The sequence below is a fragment of the Crotalus tigris genome, unplaced genomic scaffold (genome assembly GCF_016545835.1).
Source record: "Crotalus tigris isolate CLP2741 ecotype Arizona unplaced genomic scaffold, ASM1654583v1 scf7180000020245.1906669, whole genome shotgun sequence".
NCBI lineage: Eukaryota > Metazoa > Chordata > Lepidosauria > Squamata > Viperidae > Crotalus > Crotalus tigris.
This window is the reverse complement of record NW_024097926.1, coordinates 923,724-947,745: the sequence shown is the minus strand read 5'-3', so window position 1 is coordinate 947,745 and position 24,022 is coordinate 923,724. Positions and strand designations below refer to the sequence as shown.

At 45.9% G+C, this 24,022-nt stretch overlaps 1 protein-coding gene across 5 annotated transcripts in view; it reads left to right on the top strand.

Moving 5' to 3' along the window:
- Positions 1-24,022, top strand: part of SPTBN2 (spectrin beta, non-erythrocytic 2) — an 81,972-nt gene that overhangs the window by 6,000 nt on the left and 51,950 nt on the right. For 3 of the 5 annotated variants that reach the window (XM_039366239.1, XM_039366237.1, XM_039366238.1), the window contains exons 2-3: positions 8,354-8,444; positions 11,210-11,394. In XM_039366239.1, coding sequence (XP_039222173.1) covers positions 11,238-11,394 — 157 coding nt within the window. In that variant the 5' untranslated portion in view covers positions 8,354-8,444; positions 11,210-11,237. Of the gene's footprint in view, positions 1-8,246; positions 8,266-8,353; positions 8,445-11,209; positions 11,395-19,090; positions 19,383-24,022 lie in introns of those variants that run through there. The other 2 variants (XM_039366240.1, XM_039366242.1) reach the window with 2 other exon arrangements.

Genomic DNA, 24,022 nt, shown 5'->3' with positions numbered 1-24,022 from the left:
CAACGTACAATCACAACTGAGCCCAAAATTTCTGTTGCTAAGTGAGACCGTTTTATACAAACTTTTTGCCACTGTTTTTAACTGAATCACTGCAGTTGTTAAGTTATTAACACGATTGTTAAGTGGATCTGGCTTCCCCATTGACTTTGTCTATGAGAAGGTCACAAAAGAGACTCACATCACCCTGGGACACAGCAACCATCATAAATATGAACCATTTCCCAAGCATCTGAGTTTTGATCACATGACCATGGGCAGGGATAGGCAACCTTGGCTCTTTTATGACTCATGGACTTCAACTCCCAGAATTCCTGAGCCAGCATGGCTCAGCTTGGAAACCTCTCCCTTTCCCCTCAGCGTGGCTGGCTCAGGAATTCTGGCGATTCACTTCTGAATTGATTACATTGATAATTACATATTATAAGATCTGTTCTTTTGTTAGAGTTTACAGCATTGTTTCTCAGCCTTGCCAATTTCAAGATATCCGACTTCAGCTCCCAGAATTCCCCAAGTAGCATGCTTTAGGATCTGTGGACTTCAACTCCCAGAATTCCTTAGCTCGCATGCTTACTAAGGAACTCTGGGTATTGAAGTCTGCACACATCTTGAAGTGCCCAAGACTGAGGAACGCTCTTTAACAAAATAAAACGGGATAGGTAATCTGTGGTTCTACATGTTGTGGGAACTCACCCTTCACCTTGATGTGTCGCACGCCCATCATGTGAACCTAGAATTTGTTTTTCCCGTGTGGGCACTTCATGTCGTGTGAATGCAGTGATTTTATTTTCTTACTCCGGGTTCCAGTTTGCAGATAGAAATTTTCAGCCTGGGAGCCTTTGAACGGGATGCTTAAGTGCATTTGAACAAGATGGGACAAGCAAATGAGATGGTTGTGATTTGGCAGAAGGCTATCCATCTTTAGTGGATTTTGGTTGATTCATGCCATGTCTTTAAAATAAACTATATTTTAAACAGAACATGTTTATAAATAAATTATAAAAGAATTTATATATGGATAGATGTAAGGAACATTACCCTTCAGCTATATGGCTTTGAAAATGGCCTGTTGGGAGCATTTTTCTCTCTTTTTTGAGACTTTTTGTTTTCTGTTTGCATGGTGGACTTCTCCGTGAAAAATACTTTACAGAAGGCCAGCATGTTTTATTGAGATTTTTTTGAAATTAGGTCAACTATGCTAGCCTATAACCCGGTAAAAATTTGATTTAATTTAACTGGGTCAAGAGCCACAGGCTAAGCTAGGGTCTCCCTATGCTGGGAAAGAATCCAGCTCTGTTTTCTGTCTGCCATTTGGTAATATAGATTTCCGGTGTCTTCCCAACTCTTAGAAGAGTAAAACCAGAGTACCCATCTGGTAAAAGCCCTCAAAATGAAGCAAAATATTACGTCGCTCATATTTTTATTTTATTTATGAGACTTACATACCGCTTATATATGTTTTGCTTCTCACTGGGGACATATTTTATTGCGGAAGTCAAAAGGAAAGAGTAAAGAATGGGGGAAAAAAAAGACAATTTCCCTGAATTTCTGTGGATAACGATTAGAAAACGTCAGTTCTTCAGCTTTCGGTAGTGACAAATCTAAGGCAGCATGTTCTGCAAATTAGACGCCTCCACACGAGATGAGAGCGGCCCACGAATCTAATTAATTAGTTAATTAATTAATTAGGCCACCCTGAAAAGTCCTCACATGGTTTCTTCATCTACAGCTGCATCTTGATAGAATTTAGCTTGTGAGAATCCACCCGAATGCTAGATCAGTAGACAACGTAGTGCTTGCATTTGCACAAGATGCCAAGGTTGACGAGTTTTTAATCTTGGCTAACGTGTTGTTGTTTTTTGTGTGTGGCTTAGTACAGATAGTCCCCGACTTATGACAGTCCGTTTAGTGACCGCTCGAAGTTACAACAGCACTGAAAAAGGTGACTTAACGACCATTTTTTCACCCAACCATTGCAGCCTCCCCCACGGTCACGTGATCAACATTTAGATGCTTGCCACTGACTCGTATTTACGACGGTTGCGGTGTACCGGGGGGTCACGTGATCCTCTTTTGCGACCTCTCATCAAGCTAAGTTAGTGGGGAGGGGGAGGAACCAGATTCATTTAACCACCCTGTTATTAAATTAGCAATTGCAGTGCTTCGCTTAACAACTGTGAGGAGCAAGGTCGTAAAGTGGGACAAACCTCATTTAACAACTAGTCTTGTTTAGCAGTGGAAATGTTGGGCTCAATTCTGTTGTAAGCCGAGGACTGTCTGTACAACAAATTACAATCACAGCCCACACCTATCCTGACTTTCAGAATGGGGGGGGGGAAGGGCCAGGGGTCAGTGAAGAGCTGGAGCTTATTCTGCCTTTTGGGGGGGGAGGCGGTGAGGGGATCCCTGCGTTGTGTATGTGTGTGTGGGGAACCGTTTCTCTTTTCCTCCCTTGTCTTCTGTCTCCCACCCCCATTCCAGCTGGCCTTTTTGTGATTGTCACCCCTGAATGTTCCGCGGGGACCCCATTGTCCTGCTGCTCCTTCCTTTCATCTGGCAGCCTCTCCTGCTCCCTTGGGTCCACCAACCCTCTCTCCTGCTGCTTCTCGCCAGCTGGCCTGTCATTTTGAGGGGGGCGGGTGGGCTGGAAGGAGGGAAAGGGAAGACGGGGTTGCAATATATGGGAAGGAGGGTGTTTGTTCTTCGGTGCCATCTGAGATAGTAAGAAAACCAGGAAGGATGGTTTCCTTTCCGGTGGGGGCAGAGGTAATCGCAGAAGAGACTAACCGCAGGGACCCGGTGCTGTGTGAATGGATTTTCTGCTCCTCATTTGACCCCCTTTCTCGCCCCTTTCCATCACTTGCCCCTTCGCGGCACGGGGAAGGGACACTTGCTCATTTGTATGCTGAGCCATCTGCAATTCCTCACCTTTACATCCACCATTGGGCTATGCCAGGGGTAGGCCACCTTGGCTCTTTTAGGACTCGTGGACTTCAACTCCCAGAATTCCTGAGCCAGCCATGCTGAGGGGAAAGGGAGAGGTTTCGAGCTGAGCCATGCTGGCTGAGGAATTCTGGGAGTTGAAGTCCACGAGTCATGAAGGGGCCATAGTTCCCCCATGCTGGCTGAGGAATTCTGGGAGTTGAAGTCCACGAGTCATGAGGGGGCCATAGTTCCCCCATGCTGGCTGAGGAATTCTGGGAGTTGAAGTCCACGAGTCATAAAAGAGCCAAGGTGGCCTACCCCTGGGCTATGCCAAACCTATGCTGAAGCTGGATTTGTGAATGAGGAGGGAGCATGAGTGAATCACAGAATATAGAGTAATAGGGTTGGAGGGGGTTTTGGAGGTCTTCTAGTCCAACCTCATGACCATTTTTCCTACTTAGGACTCTTGCCTACTCCCAGGGTCACGTGATCAAAGTTCAGAAGCTTGACAGCTGACTCACATTTATGACAGTTGCAGTGTCTCAGGGTCATTGTTGTTGGTTGCAAAGTCATGTCCGACCCATCGCGACCCCATGGACAACGTTCCTCCAGGCCTTTCTGTCCTCTGCCATCTTCTGGAGTTCATTGAAGCTCACGCCTGCTGCTTCAGGGACTCCATCCAGCCACCTCCTTCTCTGTCGTCCCCTTCTTCTCTTGCCCTCCATCTTTCCCAGCATCAGGCTCAGGGTCATATGATCACCTTTTGCGACCTCCTGACAAGCCTGGGGAACCCATATTCACTTAACGGCGGCGTTACTAAATTAACAGCTGCAGTGACTAACCACACAACCCCAGGGCAAGAAAGGTCGTAAAATGTGGCACAACTCACTTAGCAATTGTTTTGCTGAGCAACAGAAATTTGGGGCTCAGTTGTCGTAGGTCGAGGGCCACCTGTAATGGGTTACAGTTTTGTTAAAGAGAAATCCAGCCTAGAAATAAGGAGAAACTTTCTGACAGTGAGAATAATTAAATCAGTGGGACAGCTTGCCTCCAGAAGGTGTGGGTGCTCTATTATTGGGGTTTTTCCAAAATAGACTGGACAACCCTTTGACCAGGATGATATTATAAGATCTTCTGTTTTGAGCACAAGGTTGGAGTAAAAGACCTTAAAGGTCCCTTCCAGCCCTACTCTTTGATGTTCTTTGTTCTAGAATGGGCTTTTTGCAAGGGGAAAAGTACTGACTGCAAACTTCATCAGGGTGCTGTGGGCTGTCTATCTGTTTTTTGTTTTTTTTTCTTACCAGTCTGACTATAATTACCTCTCAATTCAATCAGTATAGGGATGAGTAATAAGGGTATTAATGTTGGAAGGAGAAGGGTATTTAAATGGGGGTGGGAAAAAAAAGCAGCTCTAAGGAATATTATCAGATACTTCATTCTTTGTCCATCGCCTATAAATACAGCAGAGAGGAGGACATAAATGTCTTTTTTGCTGCTTTGATGCCATTTATGATGATTAATTTCCGAAATGAGAAATGGCCGAGTCTTAAAAACTCGAGGTCCCAATTTTTATCCAAATGCAGAGATATTGTCAGCTATTGATGAGAGGTGGACAAAAATCCTGTAGTTAAGAAAAAAAAAAAGGGGGGGAGGGGCAGATTTTTCCTAGAGGGATTTAAAAACCAGTTGTATTTCAAATCAGAAAGAAGTCTAGCTTTATTTATTGGTATAAAGCAGTGGTTCTCAACCTTTTTAATGCCGTGACCCCCAACCGGTCGTAAGTCGAGGACTACTCAACCGGCCGTAAGTCGAGGACTACTCAACTGGTGCAGCACCGTTTGCAGAATGGGACTTTTGGCGGGCTCAGCAAGGCAGAGACAGCCTGGACAATTCCTATTGGCTTTTGAAAGCCAATAGAATTAGACTCTATTCAAGAGAGTCTATTCTACTGGCTTTCAAAAGCCAATAGAATAAAAGGGAGGAGCACAGCTAAGGAAAAGGGGGGGAAAAATGGCGGACTGCGTTGTTTGGCGACCCCCGTGAAATGGTCCTTCGACCCCAAATGGGGTCCCGACCCACAGGTGGAGAACCACTGGTATAAAGCATGGGGGGGGGGGGCTTTTGGACAGAAAAGTTCCCAGTCGTTTTCAAAATTACTTTCAAAGCAAGATTCTAGCTGTCGTGGAAGAAACCAGCGCTTTGTTTTCATTGGAAAAGCAGAGACGGTGCCCCTTCTTATCTAGAGTCTTTAAGAATATAAGCTGCCCTGGAGACTCCGAAGCTAAGAATACATTGGTCAATTGGCCAGCATAATCTATGGATTAGCTACCCTTATGCGTCCCTGCCCTAACGTTTGACACTGGCATTTGCTGTTTGGGTTTCCTCTTCTGCTAGTAGGTAGAATAGTTAATACACAGAGAAAATGGCCAGTTGCCCAGGAGTTGGGTCTCTATGCCAGCGGGATGGGAGAATCTCAAGTTTTTCTATCTCTGTAATGCAATACTAGGAAAATGGAGGTTTTTGTGCATATAATCAAATCTCACCGGCTCAAGGTTGACTCAGCCTTCCATCCTTCCGGGGTGGGTAAAATGAGGACCCAGATTGTTGGGGGCAATGTAAATATATATATATATATATATATATATATATATATATATATATATATATATATATATATATGCTGGAAAATTTGCATAAAAATACGACTCCTGGGCATGTCTATGGTACAAATAAAATACGAACACCAGGAGAGTATAAATATAAAAATATACTTTACTAAAAGCTGCCAAGCTTTCGTTTGGAAACTCCAAACATCATCAGGGCTAAGGAGCCAGTAAACAATGATGACTTAAATGGGTTTTGCCGGCATCTGCACCCGGCTCATGGACCGCGTCACCGGTCCCGGCCGGTTAATTAGTGTTCCAGATGTTTCTTTATTACTCTCCTTACGCTTCCTTCTATGGTTCTTCCGGATCATTCCTTCCACTATCTCATTACTGGTATTCATCTCCTCCACCACCCCTTTATCCTTATTTCCTTCCATAGCACTGACCCTCAGAACCTGTATATTCTCTACCAGACAGTGGATGCTCTGTCTTTTCCCGTTCTTTCATTATATTAACAGAAGGCTTGAAGCATTTGTGCCCACCCCCCCTCCGAAACACAAAATAAAGATTATCTGCAGAGACCTGCTAGCAAGACATACAGTAAATAAGAGATAATTGAGAGATCTTGTAAATGATGGCCTTGGTGAGCGACATAGGCTTGCTCAACCTATCGCCTGAGGGTGTGTTTTTCTCTGTGGCGTGAACTTCCAAAACGGCGTTTCTCAACCATGGCAGTGTGTGAACTGACCTGAAAACAGGGACTTACATCCCAGATTCAAAGTTCAGATGATCTGGCCCCTCTGCAGTCAACTTCAGGTGTTGGGTGACATGGCTGTCTTAATGTGGTTGTTGTTATTATTATTATGGATCATCGCACAGTCAGCCAGATGTTCAGACTGGATTTGGCATTTTGTCTACCTATCGAGTCCTTACCCAGGACCTGGGATAGGCAGATGTGGATGTTTGATGGTATTACAGGTATCGTCGCAGGATGGAAGCAGTTCCTAGTAAGGCCGCCTTTTGCAATTGACTAATGGCGAATTTGTCAATGCCAATGATGGTGTTCAAGTGGTGCTCCAGTTGTTTTGGGATTGCACCCAAGGAGCCTATTACTTATTATTATTATATTATATTATATTATATTATATTATATTATATTATATTATATTTTATATTGAGATACCTGGTTGACACCTAGGATGCTGGTAGCAACCCGTGTCAACCATCAGCGCCAGCTAATTTGAATGTTCAGTTGACTGAGGTTCATGTTTAATGAATAAAAGATAATAATAATAAAGTTGGAAGGGACGTTGGAAGTCATTTAGTCCAATCCCCTGCTCAGGCAGGAAACCCTATACCATTTTGGACAAATAGCTGTCCAGTCTCGTCTTAAAAACTTCCAGTGTTGGAGCTTCAGGAGGCAGGTTGTTCCACTGGTTAATTGTTCTAACTGTGAGAAAGTTCTAGGTTGCTTCTCTCCTTGATTAGTTTCCATCCGTTGCTTCTTGTCCTGCCTTCAGGCACTTTGGAGAATAGCTTGACTCCCTCTTTTTGGGGCAGCTCCTGAGATACTGGAAGACTGCTATTATGTCCCCCCCCCCCTTGTCCTTCTCTTCATTAAACTAGACATACCCAATTCCAGCAACCGTTCCTGATATGTTTTAGCCTCCAGCCCCCTGATCATCTTTGTTGCTCTTCTCTGTTCTCTTTCTAGAGTCTCAACATCTTTTTTACATTGCAGTGACCAAAACTGGATGCAGTATTCCAAGGGTGGCCTCACCAAGGCCTTGTAAAGTGGCATTAACACTTCACGTGATCTTGATTCTATTCCATTGGCAGTGTCCCCCCCAGTCATATTTTACAACGTTTTTGCTGTTTTACCATTGGTTTGCTTAACGACCCTAAATTTACTTGACAGCCACAGCAAAAGTGGTTGTAAAATTGGGCTGGACACGTGACTGACTCATTTTACAACGGTTATGGCATATGGCCATCATGGACAGACTCCCTTACAGCCATATGTCGAGGACTATGGTAAATGAGATCAAAATTTTGTTTTTTTGTCACGATCCCAGTCACTTTGGGAAGTGTGACTTCCAGGGTGGTACTCAAAAGGCTAGCCCAGGGATATGTGGCCGTGCAGTCGCCAAGTCTTTATCCCTCAGAGTTGAGGGAAAAAAGTCTGATCTGTGGGATGAACATATGCAATAGTGTTTTTTTCCCCCTCCAATCTGATATATTTCCCATTAGCCTCTGCCCTCGCCGCAGATAGAAGTTATTCTTCCAATAAATATATTTGTAAGATTTGGCTTACTCCTCTTCCTTGTTTGTTCCTCCCTTCTTGCAAAACAAAACAAAACAAAACAAAAACCTCATAAAACTTCAGCCAAATGGAGGTTTCTTACAGGCCCCAAGGAAATAACATCCTTCGCATTCCATGGCTTATTACCTTTCCGCTGACATCACAGTTGTAAAGCATGCTGTAGCAGATTTGCTTTGCCCAGCACACTTAAAACAGTTCAATGAAAGATCTGGCAGATGCATTGGCATGCGCTTGTCTAAGCTTGGTTTGGGGTAACCTGGGTTACTTTTTCATGCCTTAATGTCAAACGTGACCTGCTCGGTCATCTTACCATTCAATGTATTTGGAGACCACAGAAAAAAGATCTCTTCTGATAATCAGGTTAAGTGCATTGTGTGAGCCCAGCCATGCGAACGGCCTGGAGTTTAACATCCTGTAAGTAATATTTTAAAAAGAAACGTTGCAGACCTTCCAAATAAAAAGGATAACCTAATTTCTCCCCCCCCCCAATCCTGTCTTTCAGGCCTTTGTATGAAGACCGAGTTCTCAAATAGATACCCAACAAGGGGTGTGGTGTGCATGTCGGAGTAATAAAACCAGGTTGATTTTTACAGGTAAGTAGAATCTGATAGAGCAGTGGTTCTCAACCTTTTTAATGCCGCGACCCCCAACCGGTCATAAGTCGAGGACTACTCAACCGGTCGTAAGTCGAGGATACTCAACTGGTGCAGCACCGTTTGCAGAATGGGACTTTTGGCGGGCTCAGCAGGGCAGAGACAGCCTGGACAATTCCTATTGGCTTTGGAAAGCCAATAGAATTAGACTCTGTTCAAGAGAGTCTCTTCTATTGGTTTTCAAAAGCCAAGAGAATAAAAGGGAGGAGCACAGCTAAGGAAAAGGGGAAAAAATGGCGGACTGCGTTGTTTGGCGACCCCCGTGAAATGGCCGTTCGACCCCAAATGGGGTCCCGACCCACAGGTTGAGAACCACTGATCTATTCTATTGGCTTTCAAAAGCCAATAGAATAAAAGGGAGGAGCGCAGCTAAGGAAAAGGAGGAAAAAATGGCGGACTGCGTTGTTTGGCGACCCCCGTGAAATGGTCGTTCGACCCCAAATGGGGTCCCGACCCACAGGTGGAGAACCACTGTGATAGAGCCATATGCAAATCTGAATAAACACAAAATTCTTGCCCTGATTATCAATTTTTCCCCCAGGATCAGAAAAGTCCAGCAAAGAGAGATAGGGTAAGCATGAGAACAGTTTATCGCAGCATCAGCTAGTTTGTTTCCTAGAGACAGGGAGTCCTCAACGTAGAACCACAATTGATCCCAAAATTTCTGTTGTTGCTAAGCGAGATGGTTGCTAAGTCCATTTTGCCCCATTTTATGACCCTCCCTGCCACCGTTGTTAAGGAAATCACTGCAGTTGTTAAGTTGTGAAGTGAATCTGGTTTCCCCGTTCACTTTGCTTGTCAGAACAGACGACTGCAATGGTCGCAAGTGTGAAAAAAGGTCGTAAGTCACTTTTTTCAGTGCCGTTGCAACTTCGAATGGTCACTAAACTAACGGTTGTATGTCGAGGACTACCTGCATTTCTTCGGGATCCGTGCATTCTTGATCTCAACTTTCCTTACTTGACCACATGCCCTTCTTAAACTCCTCATTTCCAAGTTTTATTTTTAATAATAATAATAATAATAAAAGTTGGAAGGGACCTTGGAGGTCATCTAGTCCAACCCCCTGCTCAGGCAGGAAACCCTATACCATTTCAGACAAATGGCTGTCTGGTCTCTTCTTAAAAACTTCCAGTGTTCCACCGCTTCTGGAGGCAGGTTGTTCCACTGGTTAATTAAATGCATTTAAATGCATTATTTAAATTAAATGCATTATTCCATTTGAATGCTGCGTTTATTTTGTACAATTCAACGAGCCTGCCTTCTATCTTCCCCCGCAACAACAACTCTGCCAGGTGGGTTGGACTGAAAGAAAGTTACTCAACTGGATTTGATGTCTAAGGCAGGGACTAGAATTCACAGTCTCCTAGTCTGGTGTCCAGCACCGTCATCATCACACTAAACCGGCTTTTGCAAGGCATTTAATTTCTTTCTGTGTTTTCTCCAAGATATCAAATGCTCACGTTCTTATTAAGTGGGCAGAAGCACACATTGATACATTCCCATTTTTGCTTCCTTTCATATCCCGCATTCTCACATTCCTTTTTGTGGGAAACAAAACGTTTGTGAATCTGAAAATGGCTTCGTTTATCTATAGATGTTCTACCAGATTATTTACTTTAATTTGTTTTTTTCGCCATTATGTGTAACTAGCTTTCGTGCATTTCCTTAATGCATCATGTAGTAGTAATATTCACTGCAATTTATGCAGGATTTTAGCTAACAATAGGACATTGTCTGCATACGAAGGCACAGATGCATTCATGTCTTCAGCACACATCAGCATCACAAGAAGCATTCCTTATACTTTTAACAAGAAGTATATTAAACAGTGAGGGAGACCGTCCACATTCTTATTTTCCAACCTGATCATTATTGAAGTATTCAGCAAGCCTTCCATTTATTCTCATTTTTGCATTGTTTCCACATTACAAGGCTCTTATTTACATTCTGCAAACAAACTGTAACTTTTTATTCATGCAAAGGTTCTCTAATTCAAGGCGACACATTTTATCATATGCTTTTTTAAAAAATAAACAAATTTACGGTGACCTACTTCACCTTTACATATTCCTGAAAAAAAAAAAACAATCTGTACTTCTTGCTTAGCAACAGAAATTTTGGGCTCAATTTGTTGTATGTCAAGGACTGTATTGGAGTGGGCAGCCCTGACAAATTTAATGAAATAAATAAATTGCTCATTCATCATTTTTGACGTTCTCATCTACCTTTTCTCTGCAGCTCGGAAGAGCAAAATGGTGGCAAAGGCTACATTTTATCGTTTGTTGGGACTTTTGAATTAAGACTCCCCCCCCCCAGCTGGTTTTCATGCCTCAGGCCGGACTAGAACTCGCAGCCTCTCCTAATTTCCGGCCCGTTGCCTTAAATATTGGACCTCAGTTTAGTTGTAAGTTGAAGTTGAATTGAAGAGAGAGCAAGAATGAGTGTCCGTCGGAGGAGGGTTCCAGATTGAAGCCCCTCCTGAGACCTGGAAGGGTTGGATATCATGCCAAACCATGCTTTTGTTATAAATTGTGGTTTCTTGAATCATCCCCAATGGCTACCTTTGCATGTAAGAATAAGCTAAAGCCGTCAAGTCTTTTTTTTTTTTTTTAATGAATCAATTAAAAGGAAAAAAAAAATTTGTGGTTTGGGCGAAGGGAAGAAAACGCTTAAGCTTGACACCATCCCCTTCTTCCCTCTAGGCAGACACTGCCTCCTGCTGAAACCACCATGAGCAGCACACTTTCCCCTACAGATTACGACAGCTTGGAAATCCAGCAACAGTATAATGATATCAATAACCGCTGGGAGGTGGCCGACGAGGACTGGGACAACGAAAACAGCTCAGCCCGGCTTTTTGAGCGCTCCCGTATCAAGGCTTTGGCAGGTAAGGGACGGGTGGGGCAGCTGTTTGCTTCTCTCCAAGTATCCTTTTTCATGGTAAAGGCATAACAAAATTGCAGAGTTGGGAGGGGCCTCAGTGGTACCCCAGTGGTGGTACCCATTGTACCACTTTTAGGATAGGGCAACATCCGAGGACCACCAGGCGCCTAGCAAGGTGTCCAAAACTTGATGACCCAAAAAAAATAAAATAAAATGGAAAAAGTGATAAAGTACAGGTAGTCCTCGACTTACAACAGTTCGCTTAGTGACTGTTTGAAGTTACAATGGCTCTGAAAAAAGTGCCCCCCAAGCCACAGCCGAACAAGACACCTGCCTGCCCGCCCGGCGGCGCTCTTCCTCCTGTCCGAGATTTTCATTGTTGTGAGCATTTCTGTTGAAGATTGGCAGCGGGGATGGGGTGGGGGGGTGTTTAGTTTTTATTCCCCCCATCTGCTGGGTGGTTGCAGCAGGTTTTGGTCACTTCACATGACCCTGGGACACTGTGACCGTCATAAATATGAATCAGTTGCCAAGCATCTGAATGTAAATCACAAGACTCTGGAGATGCTGCAACATTCCAGCTGATCGGCGCTTCTTCTGGGCTCAGCAGAAGCACCAGGGTCAGCGCTGAGCTCCAGCTGGAGCCTGGCGCTGATCCTGGCGCTTCTGCTGAGCCCTGACAGTTCTGCAGCTCCAGCCATCTCTCGCTCAGGCTTGTGCAGTGCTGTCCCCAGTTCAGCTCATTCCCTTCCCCCGCTACCACTTTTCTAGGATGGTCACGTACCACTTGCCAGGTGCCAATGTACCACAGGTGGTACCCTTACCACTGGTTGAAAAATCTTGTTCTAGTCCAACCCCTGCTCAGGCAGAAAACCCTACACCATTTCGGACAAATGGCTGTCCAGTCTCTTCTTAAAAATCTCCAGTGTTGGAGCACCTACAACTTCTGGAGGCAGGTTGTTCCACTGGTTAATTGTTTTCACTGTCAGGAATTTTCCCCTTAGTTCTAGGTTGCTTCTCTCCTTGATTAGTTTCCATCCATTACTTCTTGTCCTGCCTTCAAGCACTTTGGAGAATAGGTTAACCTAACCCTAACCCTCTTTGTAGCAGCCCCTTAGATATTGGAATCCTGTCTATCATATCACCACGAGTCCTTCTTTTTACTAGACTGGACATACCCAATTGCAGCAACCATTCTTCATATGTTTTAGCCTCCTGTCTCCGAATCATCTCCGTTGCTCTTCTCTGCTCTCTTTCTAGAATCTCAACATCTTTTTTATATCATGGCAACAAATACTGGATGCAGTATTCCAAGTCTGGTCTTAACCAAGGCATTATAAAGTGGTACTAACACTTCACGTGGATCTTGATTCCATCCCTCTGTTAATGCAGCCTAATGCACGCTTTGGAGCATGTGCAGAGTGTGTGGCCTTTCTGCCCCCAAGACTAATCCCTGACTTTGTAGGCTTGGTATTTTAACAGAAATTGATTTGGGAAAGTTTCAGGGGATGAACACATGCTTTGCATTCCAGAAGGGTTCATTGCATTAAGCAATTTTCTGCACACTCAGCCAGCTGTGGCTTACTCATTAGCCATGACTTTGTCTCTCCATCCAGCTTTGTATTATCCACGCCAGGCCCACGTTGCACACTAAACCGTGGCGCTTTTGTTGGAAGAGACAATCCGGAGCTAGATGGAGAAATGGATGAATGACGAAACCAAACTGTGCTTGGCTGAATTCAACTAACATGCTAAGCTTAAAACCCAAATCTCTGTTACAGCTTAACATTTAATTTCTGGATTTGCTCAGCATACTTAATGTGGTTGCTGAATTACCCCATTTTCTGGTTTGTACTCTACGGTTAGCCGTCAACTAACCAAACAGAATGGGTTCATACAACATGCCAAACCACAGAAGGTAACCCAGGTTGAAAGTAAGTCAGTTGAGCTTGTTTTGTGAATGCAGCTTGTCAGCAGGTGTACAACCACAATTGAGCCTGTTGCTAAGTGAGACATTTGCTAAGGGAGCTTTGCTCCATTTTACGATTATTGTTTTTTTTGCCACAGTTCTTAAGTAAATCACTGCAGTTGTTAAGTTAGTAACACGGTCGTTAAGTGATTCCAGCTTCCCCATGGATTTTGCTTGTCAGAAGATCACAAAAGGGGATCGCATGATCCCAGGACACTGCAACCGTTGTAAATATGAGTCGGCTGCCAAGCGTCTGAATTTGGATCACGTGACCAGGGAGATGCCACAACAGTCGTAAATGTGAAAAAGGTGATAAGTCACTTTTTCCAGTGCCGTTGTAACTTGTAATTCGAGGTCTACCTGTATTAAGTGAGACCAACCTGTGGGGCCCACTTGACTTATCCTGGATCCATCTGCAGTTCTCTTTCTCCTGGATCAAACTTAACCTGGAAGAAACTGTAGGGCATTAATAGAGTTTCTTCCAGCTGTCTTCAAGAATCCAAAGCAACAATTTCTCTATTTTACTTTGTTTTTCGCCGCTGCCCTTTGCCCTCCTTTTAGATGAGATTGCCTATAGCAGTGGTTCTCAACCTTTCTAATGCTGTGACCCCATAATACAGTTCCCCATGTTGTGGTGACCCCCAAGTGGGTGTGGCCACCAATAAGAGGGAGTAGGACAGCTAGGGAAAAGGGAACAAAATGGTGGACAGCATGGTTTGGCGACCCCCGTGAAATGGTCGTTCGACCCCAAATGGGGTCCCGACCCACAGGTTGAGAACCACTGGCCTATAGGTTCCTCAGCCTCTCTCATTCCTTTCTGTTCTGTCTGGAAAGGAGAGAGAATTGTTTACTGCTCCAAGGAGTCTATATGAAAAAAGTGTGGCCCCCATGTATCTCCGGGAGGGGGGCTTTCCTCATAGAGCAGTGATGGCGAACCTTTTAGAGACCGAGTACTCAAAACCCGGGTCCGTCCTTCCCTGCTCCCCCGCTCCGCCCCCCCCCCGTCCTGTCTGCTCCACGCCCGCCCGGCCCACCCGCAGGGGCGTGCTGTGCAATTAGCTCACGGTGTAATGAGTTGGGGGTTTGTAGTCACTGTGAGTTGGGGGGCGCACAGAGGGAGGCTCAACCAATCTCACGGTATACATGTTATACTTTGATAATAAAGGTTCATTCATTCATTCACCGCCTCCATGCCCCCCCACAGATCACCCAGGCAGCCCAGCAGCGCCATGGCGGCCACGCCCTCTGCCCGCACCCCGCAGCATAACTGCGCACGATGGGGCGTGAGGGCGGAGTCTTTTTTTTTTTTTTTTACAAATTTTATTTATAATACAGTTAAAAACAAACATTGGATTTAACGCGACATTCCAGTATATACATTCTTATCAGATTGTTCCACTTTTTGCAATCAATTCTTCATCTCGACATATACCTCTAAGTTTTGTATACAATACTTGTTCTAAAATAACATATATTTCTATCTTAACATTCATCTTTAATCCCAACCGTCTTGAGGGCGGAGTCTTGTCCCCGCTGCCCGGCTGCCATGTCCTTGGCTACGCTGCTCCATGCGGGCCGCGCTTGGGGGCAACTCTCCTTGGGGAGGCTGCTGGTGAGCAGGGGGCTGCGGGGGGGAGACGGGGCTGGGGTGATGGCACATGTGCCCACAGAGAGGGCTCTGAGCGCTGCCTGTGGCACGCATGCCATAGGTTCGCCACTACTGTTATAGGATCGCATACAGGTGAGCAGCTAGGAAAGGAGGGGAAGGTACAAGTGGTCCTCAACTGGTGATCACACGACCCCGTGATGCTGCAATGCTTGTAAATACATGCTGGTTGCCGAGCACCCAAATTTGGATCCCACGGCCACGGAGGTGCTGCCCTCATAACTTCAGTCCCTAAACAATTGGTTGTAATTCAAGGACTACAGGTAGCCAACAGTTCGTTTGGTGACCGTCTGAAGTTACAGCATCCCTGGAGAAAGCAACTCACGGCCACTTTTCGCGCTCAACGGCCGTTGCAGCATCTCCACAGTCACATGCTCAAAATGGCTTGGCGAACTGGTTCATACTTAACGCCGGCAGCGATCCACTTAACCGTGGCACTTTGGAGACTAGCTTGACTCCCTCTTCTTTGGGGCAGCCCCTGAGATACTGGAAGACTGCTATCATGTCCACCCTCGTCCTTCTCGTCATTAAACTACTAGACATACCCAATTCCAGCAACAGTTCGTTATATGTTTTAGCCTCCAGCCCCCTAATCATCCTTGTTGCTCTTCTGTGCACTCTTTCCTAGAGTCTCAACATCTTTTTTACATCGTGGTGACTAAACCTGGACGCAGTATTCCGAGTGTGGCCTTACCAAGGCATTGTAAAGTGGTATTAACACTTCACGTGATCTTGATTCTGTCCCTCTGTTAATGCAGCCTAGCACTTTGTTGGCCTTTTTGGCAGCTGCAGCACATAGCTGGCTCCTATTTAGGTGATTGTCCACTAGGACTCTGAAGTCCCTCTCACAGTTGCTACTATAGAGTAGGTACTCTCTAGAGAAGATTCCTGTTGCTCTCCAGTCCCCCCATATGCCCCCCCCTCCCCGGCCAAACACAAGATGGCCGAGACAGAAGCCAAGGACATCACGGGACAACCTTGAGACAGGTCCCAAGCATGTTTGTTTTTGACAAGCAAACATGGTCTTGAGCAATCGCGGCCTCTGAGCCGAAGGAAGCCCAGAGTGAGCAACAAGTTCCTCTCTTGCATCTCTGTTGCTTCTTCTGCAAACGGGCGGCGGTGGGCGGGCGGTTGGCGGGGACGGCAAGAGAAGATTGCGAGAACAGTCTGGGGAAGGGCAGTAAACAGCCACTTAATGACAGCTTAGGATGATAGCCAGCAGGGTGGGGCGTGTGGGCAGAGCAGGAAATACTGGAAGCAGGTGTAGAAGGGGTAATCCGGCAGTTTGCATCTCTGCATGCGTGGGGAGCCGGATCGTCCTTGGAAGGATAACATGGATCAGGGGTGAATTTCATTGAGAGCCACATCAGCATTGCGGTTGCCCTCGGTGTGTGTGTGTGTGTGTGTGTGTGTGTGTGTGTGTGTGTGTGTGGCCAGGGTGGGTGCAGCCTACTGGGTGGGCATGGATGGAGTGGGTGTGGCCTACTGGGTGGGCTTGGCCAGCTCTACATCATTCGCGTCAAGGGGGCCTGTGGGGGCCTGGGCAGGAGTGGGACAGATCTGAGGCTCTCTGGCAGAAGGGGGTGGCACCAGGGCAAGCGCCAAGGCACAGTCCATTTCTTCATTCCTCACAAAGGTTGACCCCTCCCCAGCATGCACCCAGGGGCTGGTTCCTCACTGTTTCCAGACGGCCTTGTGGAGCTAAGACTGAATGTGTTTCAGCATAGTTGGCCACCACAAAATTGTACATTGGCTCCTGGCCGGCCTGGACCAAGGCCAAGGCAATGGGGGCTGTTCCCTCACTGTTTCCAGGATGGCTTCATGGGCCACATGAAACCACTTTGAGGGCCACATCTGGCCCCCGGGCCTTGTGTTTGACATGTCTGACATGGATGATTCCTATACAGGTCGCCCTCGACCACAGTTGAGCCAAAAATTTCTGTGGCTAAGTCAGACCTTGGTTAAGTGAGCTTTGCCCCATTTTCGGACCTTCCTCACCGCATCTGTTAAGCAAATCACTGTCAGTTGCCAAGCTAGCAACACGGTTGTTAAGTGAATCCGGCTCCCCCATTGACGTGGCTTGTCAGAAGGTGGCAAATGGGGATCACTTGACCCCGGGAGACACGGCGACCGTCGTAAATATGAGTCAGTTGCCAAGCATCTCAATGTTAATCATGGGGATGTGGTGACGGTCGTTAAGTGCAGAAAACCGTGTTCTCTTTTTTCAGCACTGTTGTAACTTTGAATAGTCACTAAGTCAGTGATGGCGAACCTTTTAGAGACCGAGTGCCCAAACTGCAACCAAAACCCACTTACACATCGTCGGGTGCCGGGTGGGTGTGGCCCATTGGGTGGGTGTGCCCCATTGGCTGGGCGTGGCTGCGGTGGTAATGGCAGACTGGGTGGGACTAAAAAGTTCAATCAATCAATTCCAACTTTGCAAGATCTTTTTTTTTTTCCCCCCGCGAGAAGTTGAAATTGACTGATTGATTGGACCTTTTTTTTTTTTTTTTGCACACGGCGGCGGAGGCCTAAAGCAAAAAAGGTTTTATAAAACCCAGCTGAAGGTCTAGGACTGGGGTGATGGTGCACGTGCCCACAGAGAGGGCTCTGAGTGCCGCCTCTGGCACCCGTGCCATAGGTTCGCCACCCCTGCCCTAGGTATTAGAACACATATTGGAACAAATACCCTCTCATCTCTCGCTTGCTAAACTCCTGGCCCTAAGATGACTTCTGTGTCATTCAAAAGCTTACAGATGGGGTTTTTCAGCTCTCCTTGATTATTGGAAGAAACGGCTCCTTTCTCTCCCCCAGCTCTGGATGATGCTGGGATGATTTATCTTCCGAAATCAATGTGGGGAAACACTCTCGGAGGGCAGTCATTTTGTCTATAAAGCCACAGCAAGCTGGAGCTCCATGGTCAGACAAAGGCAGACTTTGGGATGTAAATCTTTCATTGTTTGGACCCTGAGCTCATCTGTTCATCTGCCTCCTTTGCTTTTCTTTCCGCCTTGCCTACAGGGCTTAATCCAAAGCCATGTTTCTTACAACAGAAGGGCCACAACATTCGTCTGCTTTTGAAGCAGCCTGAATATATTTAAAAAAAAACCTAAGTACTTATCAGTCGTTCTTAATATTCCCGTGCTTAGTGCTAGCTTGCCTAAGAAATGGGTTATCACGCTATCCAGCATCAATTTTACACAGTAGCCACACTAAGCTCTGGACAGTTGATTGTGCTCACTTTACAGACTGTGGGGGGGGGGGTGGAGGGGGGAACGGCTTTGTTCTGATAAAATGCTTCCTGAGACAAATCTCACACGTGAATTTATGCATTGTTTTAAGCTTGAATTAGTTTTTAGGTTTAGTAGTGTGGTTTAAAAAAAAAAAAAAACACGGATCGCCGTGTTGTGCAAATCCAAACCGTTTCGTTAGTTAGGTATATGATGCAAATTTTCCTTCGAATTCAGCCGGTGATGCAAATTTAGAAAACAGATGTTTCAGGAAGCAAGGTATAATGCCGAAGTAAAACTGAACAGAAAGATTGCTTTTAGAATCGAATACTTTTAAACGTGAGGCATCCCCCCCCCCCAAAAAAAAGTCTGTTATATTAAAGAGGGACTATACCCCGGTCTCAAATCAGGAGTGTGGAGAAAGGGAGAGGTTTCAGAATGAGCTGGAAAAAAAAAAAAAAAAGACTGCTGGTCATCTTTGCTGTCACCCAGTAATAGTGCTTGCACCCTGGCCTGCAGCTGAGGACAAAACCTATGGCTGTTCAGAAAGAGCTAAAAGCCCAGTGCTAAAATTTGCAAGTTGCAGACTGTTTTAACTGTGCCCGTGCTCCTGTGTGTGCTCGCCAGCCCAGTTTCCCCCTTTCATGTCTGCCCAAGCTCAACACACACACACACACACACACACACACACACCACACAACACACCCCTCTGCCATTCAGAGCAGACCAACCTGTTTTTATGTAAATCTCTCTCAGCCTCCCCTTTCCCCTCCCTCCCTCCCTCCCTGGGAGGGGGTAAGCAAACTCCCTTTGAAGTGCTCCAGTTGTACCGAGGTGCCGCAGGAGAGCTTTCCTTTGCTTGCTTCCTTCTACCTGGGCCCAGCTGTGGTTGGCTGGGCAGCCCTCCGCCACCTTCCAGAAGCGGGAAGAGGTCCCGCCAGGCGTCCCCGGTGCTCCCAGCTGGGGAGAAGGGGGAGTCCCTTAGCCCAGCACGATGTACCAGACGGACACAGATTTGATGGAGGTGATCCAGGGTCCTTGTCCGACCCCTGAGCTGTCCCCTGCCGCTTTTATCAATGCGGTGCAGTACGCGAACGTGTTGGAGGGCAGGTTTAAGCAACTTCAAGGTAGGGAAGGGGTGATTTGTGGGGAGTGGGGAGGGGGAAATGGGCGCATCGAGAAGGAGAGGGCATTGTCTTCCCCTCCGGGATCCTTAAATCCTTAAAGCTCCCTTCCCTCTGCCTAAGGGGCAGGTTTAGGAAAACTAATCTGTACAGTGCTGCCAGGAATTAGCTCAACACACAGGCTGGATTTGCAAGGGGCAAAGCCAAACTTGGATTCTTGGGGGCCTGGGGTGGGTGGGCCCCCTTCTGAAGGACAGAAAAGCAAGCGAACGCTGACTGTCGCAAGGGAGACGGACAAGCACTCAGATACGTGGGAGGGTGACTCACAGCTACTATCTCTTGTTTCCAGGTTGGCAGTGCTTTACATTAGCCATGATTCGGTGGCAAGCAGTGTGGCATGAGCGTAAACCCTCATCTTCCTTTCCTCTTCCCCTGCCTTCATTCACACAACTACCTTCTACCTCTCCCGTTCCCCTCACCTAAGTAAGCATCTTTTAGAATTGTGGGAACTGATGGCTGTGTGGTCCCAATGTGTCCCTTTGGGGGAAACTGGCCAGTTTAAAATTGGGCCTCCCGTCTTTCCCAGTTCGTTATTCAATGTTTGCAGAGATGACACTTGAACTGACCTTGAATGTAAATAGGGGAAAAAAAATGCTTTTTTAAGACTCTAGGAACAGGAAAAGCAGCACTCAGAGCAACCCCAGGAGAAAATACACTTTAAAAACTCACGTTTCCTTTCATGCGGGAACATTGGCACCCACCTAGTTTTTCAGAGGAATATAGTCTAAAACAGGGGGTCTTCAAACTTGGCAACTTTTAAGACTTGTGGACTTCAACTCTCACAATTCCCTAACCAGGAATTCTGGGAGTTGAAGTCCACAAGTCTTAAAATTGCTAAGTTTGGAGACCCCGGTCTAAAATCTGGGTGCCACTGCAAAACCCTTGTCTTACTTTGGTGCTTTCTTGCCTTCTCAAAGAAGGGGACTGGGGTTCCTGTCTTGGAATTGGTTCACCTTTTGCCCAAGTCAGCCGTGTCTTTCCCCCAGTTAATTAAGAGGCAGCTGTAAAGATAGGGTTTTTCAAAAAAAATTTTTGGACAGCGTGCAATCCCTTTCAGGAAAGGAGTCTGGGCAGCATTTTATCAGTCAGAGATAAAAACCAGCCCTCTAAAATAAAAACCCTCCCCCCCCAACCCTGATCCCAAACTCTGAACTTTCCTCCCATGAGATGCTTTTTTGTGATAGCTGTGGGGTTTATTGGCAACTGAAAAAGGGTTTTGTGCCTTTGCGATTGTTGTCTGTTGTATCGCAGAGCTTGGGGATTAAATGCCAGGTGATTCCGCAGTGGGGTGGTGAGGGTGAAACTGTCTTGGGGTGGATGGGAATGGAAAAAAAAAGTTGCCTTACTTTGGAGTTTTGCCTGGGTGTGTGTGTGAGCCAAATCTTGCGTTGCTGTAATGGGGAGCGGAGTTAAATTTTAGTGTCTGTCTGCGGGTGGGAAGACCTCACCCTGGAACGGATCAACACAATCCTAACAAAATCCCGAAGGTGCGAAAAACAAAGTCCAGTTGCCTTTTGGAAAAGCACCTTTTTTTTTTTGTAATAATTTTTTTATTTTTCCAAACTCTCCCCCATACATATACCGGGATATTTATCAGATGTTAACATACATTCTTTTTACATTCATGTATAAGATACTTTTAATAAAATGAAATAAATACATACAGATGACTTTTGGTGTTGCTCGCCCATTTCCCCTTTCACTGTATCCACACGCTCCTTCTTCTCTCCCTTCTTTCTCCCTTTCTTCTCTTTTTTCCCTACTTCCCTCTTCTTCTCTTCTTCTCTTTCCTTCACCACTCTCCTCCCCTTTCTCCCCTCTTCTCCAACCTTCCTATTTCCTTCTCCCCTCCTTTACTCTTTGGAAAAGCACCTGACCCGGATGACTGAGAATCCCCATAGATCAGCGGTTCTCAACCTATGGGTCGCGACCCCATTTGGGGTCGATCGACCATTTCACGGGGGTCGCCAAACAAGGCTGTCCGCCATTTTCCCCCCCTTTTCTTTGGCCACGCCCCTGGCACTCGGTGATGTATAAGTGGTTGGGGGTCACCAGAACATGGGGAACTGTATTATGGGGTCGCGGCATTAGAAAGGTTGAGAACCACTGCCATAGATAATTCTAACGAATGGACTGCTTTTCGGTAAGTGCAAATAGGAGTTTGGTTGCGTGTGCGCGTGCAAGAGAGACTTTTAAAAGTGTTGCAAGCAGGGGATGGTGTTTTAGGACAGGCAATTCTGGGTACAGAGGGGCATATTTATCCATGCGCCGAGAACAGGAGGTCATTGAACTGCAAAAAAAAAAAAAAAGGCAGATAGGAAACCTGCACAAACTCAGAACCAGCGCTTGCTCCCATTCACAGCCTAATCCCCGACTTCCCCGCACACGGCTGTCTGGTGGGAAAGGACCCCAGAGTTCTGATTAAGCTCCAGATGAATAGAACACAATTTGCTGATCTGTTCTAGTTCAGCATTTTCCTTTTATATCGGAGCCTGGCTTCTGATGCAGAGGAACAAGAGGAAAGTGTTTTCGGCCTGGCAATCTGAGCGTTGCTATATCTTCCGTGGGATTTAGTGTCTGTTGTGCCGGAGGGTAAACACGGACGTGCCCAAGGTTAAAAAGGTAGTGACTCTGGAGGAAGCGTAGCCAGGTGATGGGCTTCTGTAATAATTTTCCTTAGAGAGCTCACTGCATACAGGCTTACAACCGTCCTTTTTAGCGACCGTTCAAAGTTAACAACGGCAGTGGAAAAAGTGAACCTATGACTGTTTTTCACACTTAACCACTGTGGCGGCATCCTCACGGTCATGTGATCAGAATTCAGAGGCTTGCCTCGTATTTCTGACGGGGTCACGTGATCCCTTTCTGTGACTTTCTGGCAAGCCACGTCAGTGGGGAAGCCGGATTCGCTTAACGACTGCCTTCCTAATTTAACAACGGCAGCGATTCACTTAACAACTGTCAGCAAGAAAGGTCGTAAAATGGGGCAAAATTCACTGAGCCAACGTCTCGCCCAGCAACAGAAATGTTGGGCTCAATTGTGGTCGTTAAGTCGAGGACTACCTGTATTTTGTTGGGGCATGCAACCAAACTTCTGAATATTTAAAAAAAAAAAAAAAAAGGCTAGAACAGTGATGGCGAACCTTTTAGAGACCGAGTGCCCAAACTGCAACCCAAAACCCACTTATGTATCATCGGGTGCCGGATGGGCGTGGCCCATTGGGTGGGTGTGGCCCATTGGGTGGGCGTGGCTGCGGTGGTAACAGCAGACTGGGTGGGACTAAAAAGTTCAATCAATCAATTCCAACTTTGCTAGATCTTTTTTATCTTTCCTGCAAGAAGTTGAAATTGATTGATTGAACCTTTTTTTTTTTTTTTTTTTGCACAAGGCGGTGGAGGCCAAAAGCGAAAAGGTTTTATAAAACCCAGCTGAAGGTCTAGGACTGGGGCGACAGCGCGCGTGCCCACAGAGAGGGCTCTGAGTGCCGCCTCTGGCACCCGTGCCATAGGTTCGCCACCACGGGGCTAGAATAAGTACATGAGATGCTGATCGGTAATGGGATTCCCCTTAACTGGATGAAACATTAAATTAAAAGTTTCTTGGGTGTGAAGTTTAAGGGTTGTTAGGACTCCTGTGTTGTTTAGCGTGTTGTGAAATTCAGAATATACTACTCAGTTGTGATATTTATTTGATTGGGTGTATCATGCTATGTAAGCACAATGGCTGTTTTATATTAACCTGGCTTTCGGACTAGGTTGTATTGCATGAGCCGTGTTCGTATTAGTTTAGAGACAATCAACTCTTTCTCATTTCCTTTGCTAGTACTTTACGAGGACTTAGAAAACCAAATCTTAATTCCTCCAAAGGATGCTTTATTCGTTTTATTACTTACTTGTGCACGTTTGCGTCTGTGCATGCCATCGGGAACCAAAGTATCCAGGTGTGAGTGAACAAGGAGTAAAATTTAAGCCTTTTCATCCCACATTGGCAGATCCCAATGAGCCAGCTACTTCTTTTTATGTTGAAAAAAAAAATATTTTGCCACCTTTTCAAACAAGTTTTTCCAGTATAAAAAGGCAGCCCGCTGCATAATTGACGTATAGGCTGGGTTCACACAACATGTTAACCTTAAATCAAAGCTAGCAAAACCCAGTAACTATCCTCAACCAGAGTCACTGTTTCTAAACAAAGAAACAAAGAAAGAGATTGGGCAGCCAATTTGTCCAGAACGGTATAGGTCTCCTGCTTGATCCGGGGGCTGGTCTAGAAGACCTCAAGATCCCTTCAGATTCTGTTCTTCTCTGTTCTGACCTATCATCTGATTGAAGAAGATGATCTGGTTCCCACAGTAGGATCAAAGCCAGCCTGCTTTCCTGTCGCTTTCTGAAGCATCCACACTGTATTATAACCTAACCCAGTGCGACGTGTGAAACCTGGGGACAAAATTCGCAAGGCGGGTGCTTGTAACGGGGTCGAGCGAACGGTCGGTCGGTGCAAAGGATTTTTTTATTTTTTTTTAGAATAGGGACTGTTCTGGAACAGAGGAGGCACCTCCCTCACCTCCTGCATTTCAGAATGAAAA